The sequence below is a fragment of the Pelophylax lessonae genome, assembly GCF_965119305.1.
Source record: "Pelophylax lessonae genome assembly, chromosome: 1".
Taxonomy (NCBI): domain Eukaryota; kingdom Metazoa; phylum Chordata; class Amphibia; order Anura; family Ranidae; genus Pelophylax; species Pelophylax lessonae.
Window position 1 is genome coordinate 752,860,366 of NC_138768.1, and position 14,435 is coordinate 752,874,800.

A 14,435-nucleotide genomic window follows, 5' to 3' on the forward strand; every position below is an offset into this window, starting at 1 on the left:
CAAAACAACTGCAGTTTTGGTACTTTATGCAAGAGCAGATAATGAAGTCTTGCATTGGATTATATCCCTATGTACTTATTTACATCTCCACTTTCATATAGGACTGGAAATTTCAAACAGACAGCATGAAAGGAAGGCAGTTGCTTGAATAGGGGCCTATGGATTTGAGTAACCTCATCCAATGCGATTTTTCATCCTTTTAACTTGAGAAGAGTTGCTGTAGGTAGTCACTTTAATTGCCTCCATGCCAGTCTTTTTTAACCAGGGTCCCTTCAGGTGTGCCTTGGCAAAATGTCTAAAAATTTCTCAAAAATTCTATTCAAGCCAGCAAGTGAATGAAGCCTGCCTTTTATTTACATAAAGCCACAGGCTTTCATTTTGCACCATTACAACCTTCCAGCCGCAGTCCTAACAATCAAGGATGTCATCAGTTAATAAGGAGGACCCTTGGAATCTGCAGAGCATCCTTGTTTTCCCCTCCCTCACCCCTCTCCATCAGCACTAGGGTCTCATTAGCTGAGTGATGGGGAGAAAGGAGGAAGAAGAGAAACATTGGAATAGTAGTCAGGCCCAATGTGCAAAGGGGTGTTTCCTTTGTAAGAATAAATCACCTCGAATGTTGGGTGCCCTGCATGCGTGGATGTTGCTGTGTTATGTAAAACTATTAGTTTTCTTTTTTACATTTTAGAATGGGGTGCCTTGAGACTGTGCAGAATTTTTAAGGGTGCCTTGACTGAAAAAAATGTTGAGAAACAATGATCTATGCTATGGTGTCTGTAAAATATCTTGTGTGCATAGCAAATATTTTAAGTTATAAAGCATTTCTGCATCCACATGAACACTTATGATTAGCTTGAAACAGCTTCCATTCCATGAAGTATAGCACATTCAGAAAGCAGCCAATAAAGAGGTAAGGCTACGGAGTATACTGCATTCTTTCTATTTCATTATGCACTAACCTTATATACATACCCGCTTTCTTTATTCTGCTCTTCTGGTCCATTGAGAGCTCCCTCCAGTGTCCACAACGACACTTGTGGTTTATTATCTTCTGGCTGTGCTACCGCTTTCACACAGTTCTTGGTCTCTGTCCAAGTCTGCAAACAAACCAAAATAATATTAAACTAATGGTCATCAAAACAGCAGGCCCTGAACAACCATGGCAAATCCTATTATGTTTACAAATGACTCCCATCAACATAGAATTCATGCTGTAACTTAATGGAGAGGCGGATTCACTTTACAATACCACACCATAAAATATGCTTGCTAGAACTTTGGAAAAAAAGGAACCCTTGGTACCAGCCTTGTGCAATACTATGTTTTATTATTAGCACAACAATACCAAATAATATGGACTTCTGAATAAAAAATGATTATATAGTCCTTGAAACTGTATGATGTACAGGAAACACTGACAGATAAAGCTATCCACAGACACGGGGTGGTTGACAGATTCATAGGAAAGATGCAACCATCAGTCTAATTTTTTTAGTAATCAGTGCGTGAACATGAATGTTCCTTTTAGTTGAGTATGAATGCCTTTCTTAGGGCTGAGATGTTATCAGATGTTCAGATATCCATAATGCCGGTCTTTGCTTTGGCAATAAAATCTGATCAAGCCAATCAATTTGTGTTTTTGATGGTTTTATCCTTAAAAGCACTGGTTTTGCGTCCATTAAGTAGGTCAATTAATAAACTGTAAAGCTGATCAAACCCATATCTTTGACTTTTCCAAGAGGGAAATGCTGGTGCAAGATAAGATGTGGTATCTTTCTTTATCTCAATGTATAGTATATCTGGCATCCAGGTCTGAGTTTCAGTCCCTCAATGTAAATAAGATGAGTGGTGTTTGTAAGCTGTACGCTCTTGGCAAAATCACAAAAAAAGGTTTGGAACTCAAGATATGGATGCCAGATTTACTATACACCAGTGATGGCGAACCTTCGCACCCCAGATGTTTTGGAACTTTATTTCCCATGACGCTCAACTAAACTGTAGAGTGCATGAGGATCATGGGAAATGTAGTTCCAAAACATCTGGGGTGCCAAGGTTCACCATCGCTGCTATACACCATTACATAGATGTTTTAGAATGGAAATTACTACATAATACAATCAACTGGAAACCAATTCCAGCTTTTCAAGGTATCCACCCACATTTATTAATAGAAATAAAAATAAGCAGTAACTGGCCCATACGCATTCATGGAATATCACTATTTTCATTGAACAGTGTATGCATATGCCAGAGCTCAGAGTTTGTATTTTAATGTACTCTTTCCTAGTATGGCCAGCTTTAGGTTAGCCATACATGTTGGAATTATCTTTCTCAGAGATACACTATACATAGCACTTAGTGCCGGTTCACACTGCAGCGGCACGACTTCGGGGGCGACCTGTGAAGTCGCGTGCACCGCGACTTCGGCGCGACTTGCACGGACTTCATAAAATTAATGTCTATGCAAGTCGCTCCAGGTCGCCCCGAAGTAGTACAGGACCCTTTTTCTAAATCGGAGCGACTTGTGTCGCTCCTATTAGAACGGTTCATGTACCGAACAATGGGAGTGCGACGGACCGCGACTTGTCAGGCTGACAAGTCGCGGTCCAAGTCGGATCAGTGTGAACCGGCACTTAAAGGCCGCAATGCTCGCAAAGTATCCAAATTAACAAAATCCAGGTATTGTACAATGTATTGTTCTTTGTCAACTAAAATTAGACAAACTTTGACCAGCATAAAGCGGCATCTAGGTGGAAAATTTCTCGCCACGTACAGCAGGTAATAAGAGAACAATCACTTCTCACCAGTACTGCTGAACTCAACAAGAATTACCCAAGATTATGATTTGTGTGATATATCATAATATATGGACTGTTCCAGCAGCGTTACTAAATGAGCAAATATAACTGGGGTGTGAATGAATATACAGAGCATTAATTTTACTTTAATACCAAAGTCAGTTTGTGTAAGTTCTCATAAGCAGCACATTCTGATTTCCAATCAAGCTGTTCATATAGTTTGAGCAGAGCTTGATTATCCCTCCGGCCATCGCAGTAAGCCAACAAAACCCACTCACTTTCTGCAGGAAAAACCCATCCCATCCTGGCTGATCAGGCTTTTTAAACTGCTTTTAGAATCCAATTTTATTAGACATGTCACCCACAAATGGGGCAGTATGTTGTCCTTAGACATGGGGCAGGGAACTTAACAGATATTGTAGATCATAGACATGCCTCTTCAGAGGTTGTTTCTTGCTCTCTGGGGCTGGGGGTTGTGCTTCCATTCATCTCACATACATCACGATGTAAACTTGTAGCAGGGGAAACAGTCAACGGCATTAGGGTGTCTTCAATGATTTTCCTCTCCTGAAGAGACATTTGAGTCAAGATCGAAAACAATATAGCGAAATATGAAATTATTTTATTTTGAAAACAGGGTTAGATCATGCACATTCGTCAAAAAAGAATAATTGACAAGCTACAGTGCCTTGAAAAAGTATTCATACCCCTTGAAATTTTCCACATTTTGTTATGTTACAACCAAATATGTAAATGTATTTTACTAGTATTTTTTGTGATAGACAAACACAAAGTGGGACATAATTGTGAAGCGGAAGGAAAATGATAAATGGTTTTCAACATTTTTTACAAATAAATATTTGAAAAGTGTGGCGTGCATTTGTATTCAGCCTCCTTTACTCTGATACACCCAACTAAAATTTAGTGGAACCAATTGCCTTCAGCAGTCACCTAATTCGTAAATAGAGCCCACCTGTATGTAATTTAATCTCAGTATAAATAAAGCTGTTCTGTGAAGCCCTCAGAGAATCTTAGTGAACAAACAACATCATGACGGCTAAAGAACACACTAGACAGGTCAGGGATAAAGTTGTGGAGAAGTTTAAAGCAGGGTTAGATAATATAAAAAATCCCAAGCTTTGATCATCTAACGGAGCACTGTTCAATCCATCATCTGAAAATGGAAAGAGTATGGCACAACTGCAAACCTACTAAGACATGGCCGTCTACCTAAATTGGCAGGCCTGGCAAGGAAAGCATTAATCAGAGAAGCAGCCAAGATGCCCATGGTAACTCTGGAGGAGCTGCAGAGATCCATAGCTCAGGTGGGAGAATCTGTCCACAGGACAACTATTAGTCATGCACTCCACAAATCTGGCCTTTATGTAAGAAATAAGTCACTATTGAAAGAAAGCCAAAAGAAGTCCCGTTTGCAGTTTGCGAGAAGCCGTGTGGGGGACACAGCAAACATGTGGAAGAAGGTGCTCTGGTCAGAGGAGACCAAAATTTAACTTTTTGGCTTAAAAGCAAAGCACTATGTGTGGTGGGAAACGAACACTGCACTTCACTCTGAACACACCAGCCCCACCGTGAAACATGGTGGTGGCAGCATCATGCTGTGGGGATGCTTTTCATCAGCAGGGACAGGGAAGCTGGTCAGAGTTGATGGGAAGATGGATCGAGCCAAACACAGGGCAATCTTAGAAGAAAACCTGTTAGAGTCTGCAAAAGACTTGAGACTGGAGTGGAGGTTCACCTTCCAGCAGGACAACAACCATAAACATACAGCCGGAGCTAAAAATGGAATGGTTTAGATCAAAGCATATTCAGGTGTTACAATGACCAAGTCAAAATCCAGCCCTAAATCCAACTGAGAATCTGTGGCAAGATTTAAAAAATTGCTGTTCAGACGCTCTCCATCCAATCTGACAAAGATTGAGCTATTTTGCAAAGAAGAATGGGCAAAAATGTCACCCTCTAGATGTGTAAAGCTGGTAGAGACATGGCCAAAAAGACTTGCAGCTGTAATTGCAGTAAAAGGTGGATCTACAAAGTATTGACTCAGGGGGGCTAAATACAAATGTATGCCACACTTTTCACATATTTATTTGTAAAAAATGTTGAAAACAATTTATCATTTTCCTTCCACTTCACAATTATGTGCCACATTGTGTTGGTCTATCACATAAAAGCCCAATAAAATACATGTTATTGGTTGTAACATGACAAAATGTGGAAAATTTCAAGGGGTATGAATACTTTTTCAAGGCACTGTAGGTGAAATGCAGTTTGTAAATCTAAACTGTAAAACCTAAATCTGTTCATTCAATGTCCTCCTAGTTTACAATTTGTTCTACTTATGTTAAAAACACAAAAATTCAAGCGAAGTGCCAAAGATATAAATGATTGAAAAAGGCCCTGAAAACAAATAAAACTCCATAACACCAAGGTTCTCAATGCCTGTGGTATAGGTATTCCATGTCTGTGGTAGTATGAAAGCAATTATACCATGGTCTCTCAAGGGTGAAACCACTGACTTCAGCCACACTACACAAAACTAAGCTTGGTTCTCATTTTTGCTAAAGCCTAATCCTGTCGCTTATGACTCCCTTAAAGTGGCCAACTGGCCATAGATTGATCGAAATTACAATCAGTGCATGGACGTCCATGTTTGACAGATATTGATTGTAGAATTTCTGTCAAACCATCAAGTAGCCACTGATCAGTGTAATTTGACAGCACCAAGTCCCACTGTCATAATGTCTCAGCGGGGAAAGGGGGGGGGGGGGTATTCCTCGATACACCTCGCTTGTCTTGATAAGGGAATTTATTCATTTTTTTTCCATATAGTCCGCTGGCTGAACAAAAAACGAACTAGTCATTTATGTCCAGCTTTACTGTAAAGATCCACTAAGTATAATGTTCTGTGTTAAGCACTACCATTTCTACTAACCTCTATGTCTACAGCTGACCTAACACACGCAGATTTTTACCATCCAACCAGAAGGCTGAAGAGAAAAAAAAGTAAGATTCTTCCATTCCATACACAGCAGAGATAGCCAAATCTTTTGCTTCAGTAGTTGTATTTTGCCAGCCAGTTCCACCAGCTATCAAAATACCCAAACAGGGGCTGCATCAGATTGGTGCAGGCGCTGATCACATGACATTTTTCTATCAAACGCCTTTTCATTTTCAGTAGAGGGAAGTCATCTGGGATGCGGCCGACAGGACAGCCCACTGAGCGAATTTTTGCTGATTTATAATTTAAGGCTAGGTTCATACCTATGCAGGTTGCAGTTGATGCGTTTTGTAGCGTGTTTGTTCACACATTTTTGATGCGTTTTTTTTGGGAGGTGTCTGTTGTCATGCAGGACAAACCAGCAAAAATGCAGAAAAAAAGCAGGCACCGTGCTTTTTAAGCCTTTCTGCTGTGTTTCTATTGAAGTCTACGAAACCAAAAATGCCACCTGCTGCGGGCAAAAAAAGTCCCTGACCCTTTCCACAAAATGCCCTGGTTGAAAAAGCACAGACGTGAAGGTGATATATAGTAAGTCATTAAATGGTAAGATCCCTGTGCTGCCTGTGTTCAATGTATGTTTTTTGCCATCAACAATTTGGCAACAGTAGAACAACCAATATGGCGCAACGTCATTGAAAACTGTTATGCAAAACCATTTACCATAAAAAATAAATGAAAATTTCAACATATAAATCAAATACATAAAAAAGTCCATAAAGTGCTGTGAATCTTCTGTGCCATAATTGTTTCTTTATAGGTGCAATCCGTGCAAAAATATAACAAGGTGATGAAAGTGCTGTGCTGCCCTTCCTCTCGTGCCCTCACTCACCAGCTTTCCATGAAAATATCGCCTGTAATACAAGATCCTGTGTGTCTTTATATAGAAAATTATAAATCCTTGGCTTTTCCTCACATTTCCATCAGTAAATCATTATCATAGGAGGGGAATAGGGGATTCATAGCACAATACAGTTTTAAATAAAAATTAAAAAAAAAAACGTTATTTAAAACCACTTACCAACCGCCCAATGTATATATATGTCCTCCGTTTAAACCTAAATACCGGTGTTATGGCAGCAGATGGCTGCCGTAACCCCGGTATTTTTTTAAATGGTGGGCGGTTGGCTTTCCAATAAGGGTGGTCCCAGCAGCGGATTCGCTGCAGGATCACCCTTCCGGGATGGCGGAAGAGGTGCCCCCCCTCCCGCCATGTTTCGGTCATTTTCCCAGCTTACCGGACCCACCGGCAGCGGGGAAAAGGATCCGGTCCTGGGTCCTCACAGACAGGATGTCGAGTGAGGGCCAACTTGCCCTCACTCAACTCTATGGTCTTGGAGGACCGGAGCGACGGCAAACATCATTGCCTAGCAACCAGTTTAAAGGCCCCTTTTTTCCCTTTTTTTCTTTTTCTTTTTTTTTCTTCATCTTTTAGTGTACTTGTGAGATCTGAGGACTTTTTTGACCCCAGATCTCACAAAAAAGAGGTCCTGCGTGCCTATTTCTAATAATTTTATTTCTTGTAATAGAAATAAAAATGATCAAATCTTTTTTTTTTTTTTTTTTTTAAACGGTGTAAAAATAAAAAATAATAAATAAAATAAATAGTAAAAAAAAAAAATTAGCTCGCGCGCGGAAGTGAACGCATAAGGAAACCCCACCTACATATGTAAACGCTGTTCAAACCACACATGTAAGGTATCTCCGCGATCGTTAGAGCGAGAGCAATAATTTGAGCCCTAGACTTCCTCTGTAACTCTAAGATGGCAACCTGTAGAAATTTTTAAATTGTCGCCTATGGGGATTTTTAAGTACCAAAGTTTGCGCCATTCCGTGAGCGTGCGCAATTTTGAAGCATGACATGTTAGGTATCTATTTACTCGGCATAACATTATCTTTCACATTATGGAAAAAAATTGGGATAACTTTACTGGTTTCTTATTTTTTAATTAAAAAAAGTGAATTTTTCCCAAAAAATTTGCGTTTGGAAGACCACTGCGCAAATACGGTGTGATAAAAAATATTGCAATAATCTCCATTTTATTCTCTAGGGTCTCTGCTAAAAAAAAAAAAATATATATATATATATATATATAATGTTGGGTTCTAAGTAGTTTTCTAGCAAAAAAAAACGATTTTAGCTTGTAAACACCAAGTGTCAAAAATAGGCCTGGTGGGAAAGTGGTTAAGGTAAATAAATTACACATTCTTGGTAAAAGCATATAAAACAGATATGCTATCCACGGTTTACGTTCCAAATCCAAGAAAAGACGTCACCGGAAGTTTCCGTCACCATTTTTTATGGTTTTGCATAACAGTTTGCAATGACATTGCACAATATTAGTTGTTCTATTGTTGCCAAATTGTTGGTGGCAAAACACATACATTGAACACAGGCAGCACATGGATCTTACCATTTAATTACATTTTTTATTTATTTATTTATTTAATTGAATTCTATAAAGGAATCCACACCCTATCACCTAACAGCAGTCTGATTAGCAATCACTATATTACCACACCTTAGCGCGGGGACATTCACATTATGAATAATATTATTATATAGTAAATCATGTTAATGAAACTTTCTGCAAAACTGAAAACGCACTGCAAAATGCATAGGTGTGAACCTAGCCAAAATGTAAATCTACCAACAAGAAAGGGGGGTTTAGCTAAGAATATTAAACTTGCTAGTGATACATACCCCCCCCCTCCCCCCTTTCCCCAATGAATATACTTAAGAATACAGACTAGGCTTTTCACACTTCAAAAAATGTTTCCAAATTTCAATTTAACAAAATGAAAGATGACAGAATTACCTCTTCATAATATTTACGTTCCTCCTCTTCCACCTCTTTCTGAGCCTTTTCCCATTCCTCCTTCAGCTTCTCCTGCTCTTTCTGGTATCTCTCCTGTTTTCAATTAGATTAGAGCGGCAGTTTAATGAACTACATTTCACGTAAAATTTCATCTAAAGTGTGAATGTAGGAACGCTGATATTCTCATATGAGCTGTCACTGTATGAAATAAAACTAGAACCCCCTAGCGCTGTATACCCTCAGTTTCACCGCTGAAACCACACCGTCATTCTTCTATTTTACATCATCAGGGAACCGGCGGTCTTATCTTGGTTCTTGCATTGGCTCTCTGATGACATGCATGTGCTATAGTTTGCTTACATTATTCTTGCTATGCGAGAAAGCCAGAAAGCGTAAACGAGGGTTTAAAAAAAAAAAGGAAAATATTTGTGCAATTGTGTAATAGGAGGGGGAGAGGAGGAAAATAATGGAAAGTGACTAAACGTTTTTTCTATACATACACTTTAAAGCGGATCATGATCTACCTATCAACCGCGGGCAGCTGACGGGTAGATCACAAGCATGTCCCTGCTTTGCCAACCCCCCTGCCTCCACAGCCCACATCTTTGGAGAGCAGGAGGCAGCACAGTATTGGATGGAGAGTGGGAGCTGCCTCGGTTAACCTTTCAAGTTAACCAGCAAGTGATTGGCTGCTAGGACTCAGGGAGGTTAATAGGAAAAGTTAGATCCCTCCCTCTGTCCAGTACTCTGCTGCTTCCCACTGCTGCACACATGTTGTAAGGTAGAATAGTGTTACCTACACAATACTGCTGTGCGTTTGTGAAGGGGCAAAGGATACTGCTTGGGGGGACAGAGGACACTACTGTGGGGGGGGGGGGGCAAAGGAAAATGCTATGGGGGCCAGAAGACACTGCTCTTGGCACAGGATACTGCAGTGGGATGCTAATGTGAAGTGGGCAGAGGATACTGCTAGGGGAAGGGGGTGGTGGCAGATGACACTACAGTAAGGGGGGTGGTACACAGAGGGCAGAGAACACTGCTATGGGGGACTGGGCAGAAAGCATTACAGTAGAGGGGGGTGGGGGGAGAAGCAGATTACACTGTGTGTGTGTGTGGGGGGGGGGTGATGTGAAGGGGGCAGAGGACACTGCTATGGGGAGAGGGTTGTGGCAGATGACACTACAGTGGGGGGATGCAAAGAGGGCAGAGGACACTGCTATGGGGGGATGGGAGGTAAAGGAGACTACAGTGGGGGGTGATGGGTAGAGGGGCAGAGGACACTACTGTGGAGGGCAGGGGTGGTGTGAATGGGGGGGGGGAAGAGGACACTACTGTGGGAATGATAAGAAGTTATGTGAGGTGGGCAGAGGATACTATTGTGGGAGGGAGTGATGTGAAGGGGGGGGGGGGGGGGGTAAAGGACACTTCTATGAAACTGTGGGGTTGATTAAAACTGGAGAGTGCAACATCAGGTGCAGCTATGCATGGTACCCAATCATCTTCTAACTTCAGCTTGGTCAATTAAGCTTTGACAAAAAAAAACCTGGAAGCGGATTGGTTTCTATGCAGAGCTGCACCAGATTTTGTAAATCAACTCCACTATGTGTTCTTCGTGCCTTATTTTTTAGTGGGGGTTTGATCGTTGTTTTTCTCTCTTTTTTTTTTCTTTTTAAAGGGTGCCGCCCCGCCGAGGATTTTTATTTTCTCATGTTGTCCAGGTAGACCTCAACCTCTGAAAGTTTGGCTACCCCTGCATTAATGTGTATGTATGGCCAAATAGTTTTTGTTCAGTTTAAATAGACTGGGGAAGATTAAGAACCTCTGTAAGGTTTTTATTACTTTTTTTACCTCCAGTTAGGGGAATATATCATCTTTTTTTCCTGGTGACCACCATTACCAAGATTAGGGATAGGAAATCCAACATTTTTGCAAAGGTCTCAGAAAAAAAAAAAAAAAGAGGTGAGGTGAAAACTTGCACTAGACACACCTTTTTTTTTTATGGCAACTGTCTAAGAAAGTGAATCGCCCTCACTTTTTATAGTTTTTTTTTTTTTTTCTCACTTACAGTTGATGACTCTGGGACAGAAAGGAAAGGAAAATCTTCCCAACAAGACAGAGTTAAAAATAAACTGATGGGGCCTTCCTTATTAAAAAACTAAAAATAATTGGTTTGGCTATCCATTTACTTAAAGATGCCATTAGATTGCATATTTTTTTGTCAAACCGTTGTGTGCCATGTAATCACTGACACAGATATTTAGAGACTAAAATCACAAAATGTAAGATTTGTTAGGAAAAATATAAATCAGAATAAAATATATCAGGGACCATGAGACGTACCTGTAGCAACCTTTCCTGCTCCTGCTGCCACCGTTCCTGTCGTCTTCGCTCTTCTTCTGGATCCCAAGAACAAAATCGAGTTGGAGAATTTAAAGCGGGTATTAGTACCTATCAGTAAATACAGACAAAATTATTAGATATACATTCCTAAAATAAATTGGGAATTGTGTTTGCATGACAAAGTTTCTGTAAATTGATGGTGAAATGTCAGGGATTAGCATCAGGAAAGGGGACGACTAAATGGGCTAAAAAGGCCAGAAGTGTTAGCCGCATGTATAGCCTGGGGCTAGAATCCAAGGGGTTCTAAAGGGACCTAGGGATCGATTTATAGACTAGCATGCCCTTGCAGGCACCACCTTGTTTTAGGTTAGGGTAATTTTAAATATTTCTTATGGTACAACATCACAAACACTTTAAACATCATATCCACATTCATGTATGTTACAGCCATCTGAGTCTTTCGCCCAGCACTAAACCACCCTAAAGAATTCTATTAAAGTTAATTAAAGCAGTCAGAGATGCAGAATGATTAATTGCCCTAATTAATGCAAAACACGATAATCAGCATTGATGTTACTGCTCATCTTGTGAAAGATTTAGCTGCATCTTCAGCTTAGCTAAATAAAGTTTAAAGCAATGTAATGACACAAACATGCCTTGTGAAATTACTTACTGCTGAGCTCCCGCTGCTTGCTGGATCTCCTGTCAAACAGAAGTGAACAAAAATGAAAACATACTTTATTCATATCTACATTTGACTTTTACACATATCCGTATATCCGTATATCTCTTCTATTTCACACAAAGAATGTAAATGTCAATTTAGTCCACCATTTATATATAGGATAGTCTTTAGTACCACAAGGAATAGCCTAGAATAGGTAGGTCCCACTTGTAACAATAAACAGTATAATACAGATTAAGGTCTGGGAATACTATAGTTTGTATGAAATATACATTTTAATTATATATATCTCTCTATAAAACATATAATCCTACAGATTAAATACACATCTAAAAATCTATTATCTGCCAAATATTGAATCGTTATTATTGCAGGTGTTTTAAAATTCATGCAATTCAAATAATCTAGCCAGTCCACTTCTCCTATGATAAGGGCCTCCAAACATTTAAAATGTTTTTAGGTAATTACTATGAAGAGTAATCTTATATATATATATATATATATATATATATATATATATTTTTTTTAATTTCTTTTTACCATATCATATTTTAAAGGAGACGTGTAAAATATATATATATATATATATATATATATATATATATATATATATATATATATATATATATATATATATATATATATATATATACACATATCGTTTTTTTTTTTTTTACCTTACCAACTGTAGTGTTCCCAGATTTCAGTCTGTATTATATGTGGGCTCATTTATTTATATAGAGGAAATAAACATCTATAGTAAAAACTGACTTTCTAAATGCAACCAGATTATACCTTTTTTTAATATGGCAGAATGATAGATCATGAAAGGTTGTCATGGAACAAAGGTGCCTAAAGACACCAGATGGTCTGCAGCCAGCAGTGCACACCACACACCTGCTGAACAATAGTTTTTTGGTTAGGCTAATTGATTCTTTCCCTAAGCATAAAGCATAAACTGTCAAGGAGAGCTTACAGACTTACATTTGTTACTGGATCTGATCGCAAACCATTAGATCAGGTGATGTCCTCTTATGTCTGCAGGCACCTTAAACACTGTTAAAGACAATTCTGATCTCTGGCATGCTGATTAAGGCCCAAAATATTATTTACTTTGAATAAACAATCATATAAAGTTGATGTAGCAATATCACTGGTAACAGCTCAACATTAACAGGATTGCTAAAGCCTAGTACACACGGATCAAATGTTGGGTGGCATTGGCAGGTTCAAAAGAAATCGGCCAACATTCGGCCTGTGTGTATGACAGCTAGTCCGACTGAGAAGCTTCTGTAGAAGGGGCATGACCAAATAGATCTGCTGATTAGCTTCCGATCAGTGCTGACAGCCAATGGCACTGACCGGAGTGTTCTGGTGGTGGGGGGAGGTTACAACACAATAGCACAGCAGGGGAGATTTCTGTACTAATAATAGATGTTTAGTAAAGCGGTTCCTCCTATATGGTCGGCCTGCTTGGTTGAACAAAAAAAACAAAACTAATAGTGTGTTCTAGGCTTAGGAGGCTACTTACCTTTCCCATCCCACTGGAGTTGTTCCTTGCCAGTGGACCAAAAAATGGTTGCAATATCATAGCTCCCTCGTTAGTAACTGAGATTCTCCAGCGTTTTAGGCCAGTGAAGGAGCAACACCAATTAACAGAAGTGGTCACTTGTGCTGGAACCTAAAGTGGTTCTAAAGCCTTATGGTTTTTCACCTTAATGCATTATATGCATTAAGGTGAAAAACCTGTGCTGCAGAATCCCCCCCTCCTTATTTTTACCTGAGCCCGATCTGATCCAGCGATGTGCACCAAGGCAGCAGCTCTCGCCGTTGTCTCCCTCCTCCCTGGGCAGATTGATAGCAGCGGGAGCTGTCAATCAAATGCTGTTCCAAGCGAGTGGGGGGGGGGGGGGGCAGGGGCGAGCTGCCAACTCTGTCAATGGATGCAGAGAGGGTGGCTCAGAGGCCAGCAAGGGTGCTCCAATGGAAAGCGGCTTTCCATGGGGGCACTTACCGAAGAGGAGGAGCGCCAGGGGGGACCCCAGAAGAAGAGGATCAGGGCAAGATCATTGCACGGATCAGCTAAGTATAACATTTTTTATTTTAATTTTAAAAAAATAAGCTGTAATGTCACTTTAATTGTTCTGAGCACCACAAACTAAAAATGCTATTTAATTTTTAACATTCAAAGCAAATTCACCATCCAGGTCTCCATGCTTTATTTTTAAGTCTTTTTTTTTTTTTTTTTAGGAAATCACTTAGAAAATCACCCTAGCATTTGTAGCTGTAGCCATCTTGAGTAAGGGCAGATGATTCATGTAACATTTACTTCCTGGAATCCACCTGCCCTTAGCCTAGGTATGCAGACAGGAGGGTATTCTTAGTTTAGAGAAAGTCCCTCCTCCCCTCTTCCCATGAAGACTCCAGGAATGCATGACATAATTTTGGCCTAGGCCAGAAACCAGGAAGCAACTGAAGAAATGCAAAAATAAATTAAAACAAGGCAATATAATGTACAGCATTTTATGAATTAAGCCAAAAAACCTTCTGTATCACAGGATCCTTCCTCACCCTATACCAGTGATGCCGAACCTTGGCACCCTAGATGTTTTGTAACTACATTTCCCATGATGCTCAACTACACTGCAGAATGCATGAGCATCATGGGAAATGTAGTTCTAAAACATCTGGGGTGCCAAAGTACACTGCTCTATACTTACCTGACCCAGATCTCAGTCAAGAGCTGTGCCTGAGAGCAGCTCTCCTCTCTGTTCTCT

At 39.9% G+C, this 14,435-nt stretch overlaps 1 protein-coding gene across 1 annotated transcript in view; it reads right to left on the bottom strand.

Annotated features, from left to right (window-relative positions):
* LIMCH1 (LIM and calponin homology domains 1) overlaps positions 1 to 14,435 on the bottom strand; it is a gene marked incomplete at its 5' end in the record, with an annotated part of 291,739 nt that overhangs the window by 15,483 nt on the left and 261,821 nt on the right. The window contains 5 exon segments of the mRNA XM_082267323.1: positions 973 to 1,097; positions 3,234 to 3,365; positions 8,634 to 8,726; positions 10,974 to 11,081; positions 11,647 to 11,675. Of these exon segments, the coding sequence (XP_082123449.1) occupies positions 973 to 1,097; positions 3,234 to 3,365; positions 8,634 to 8,726; positions 10,974 to 11,081; positions 11,647 to 11,675 (487 nt within the window).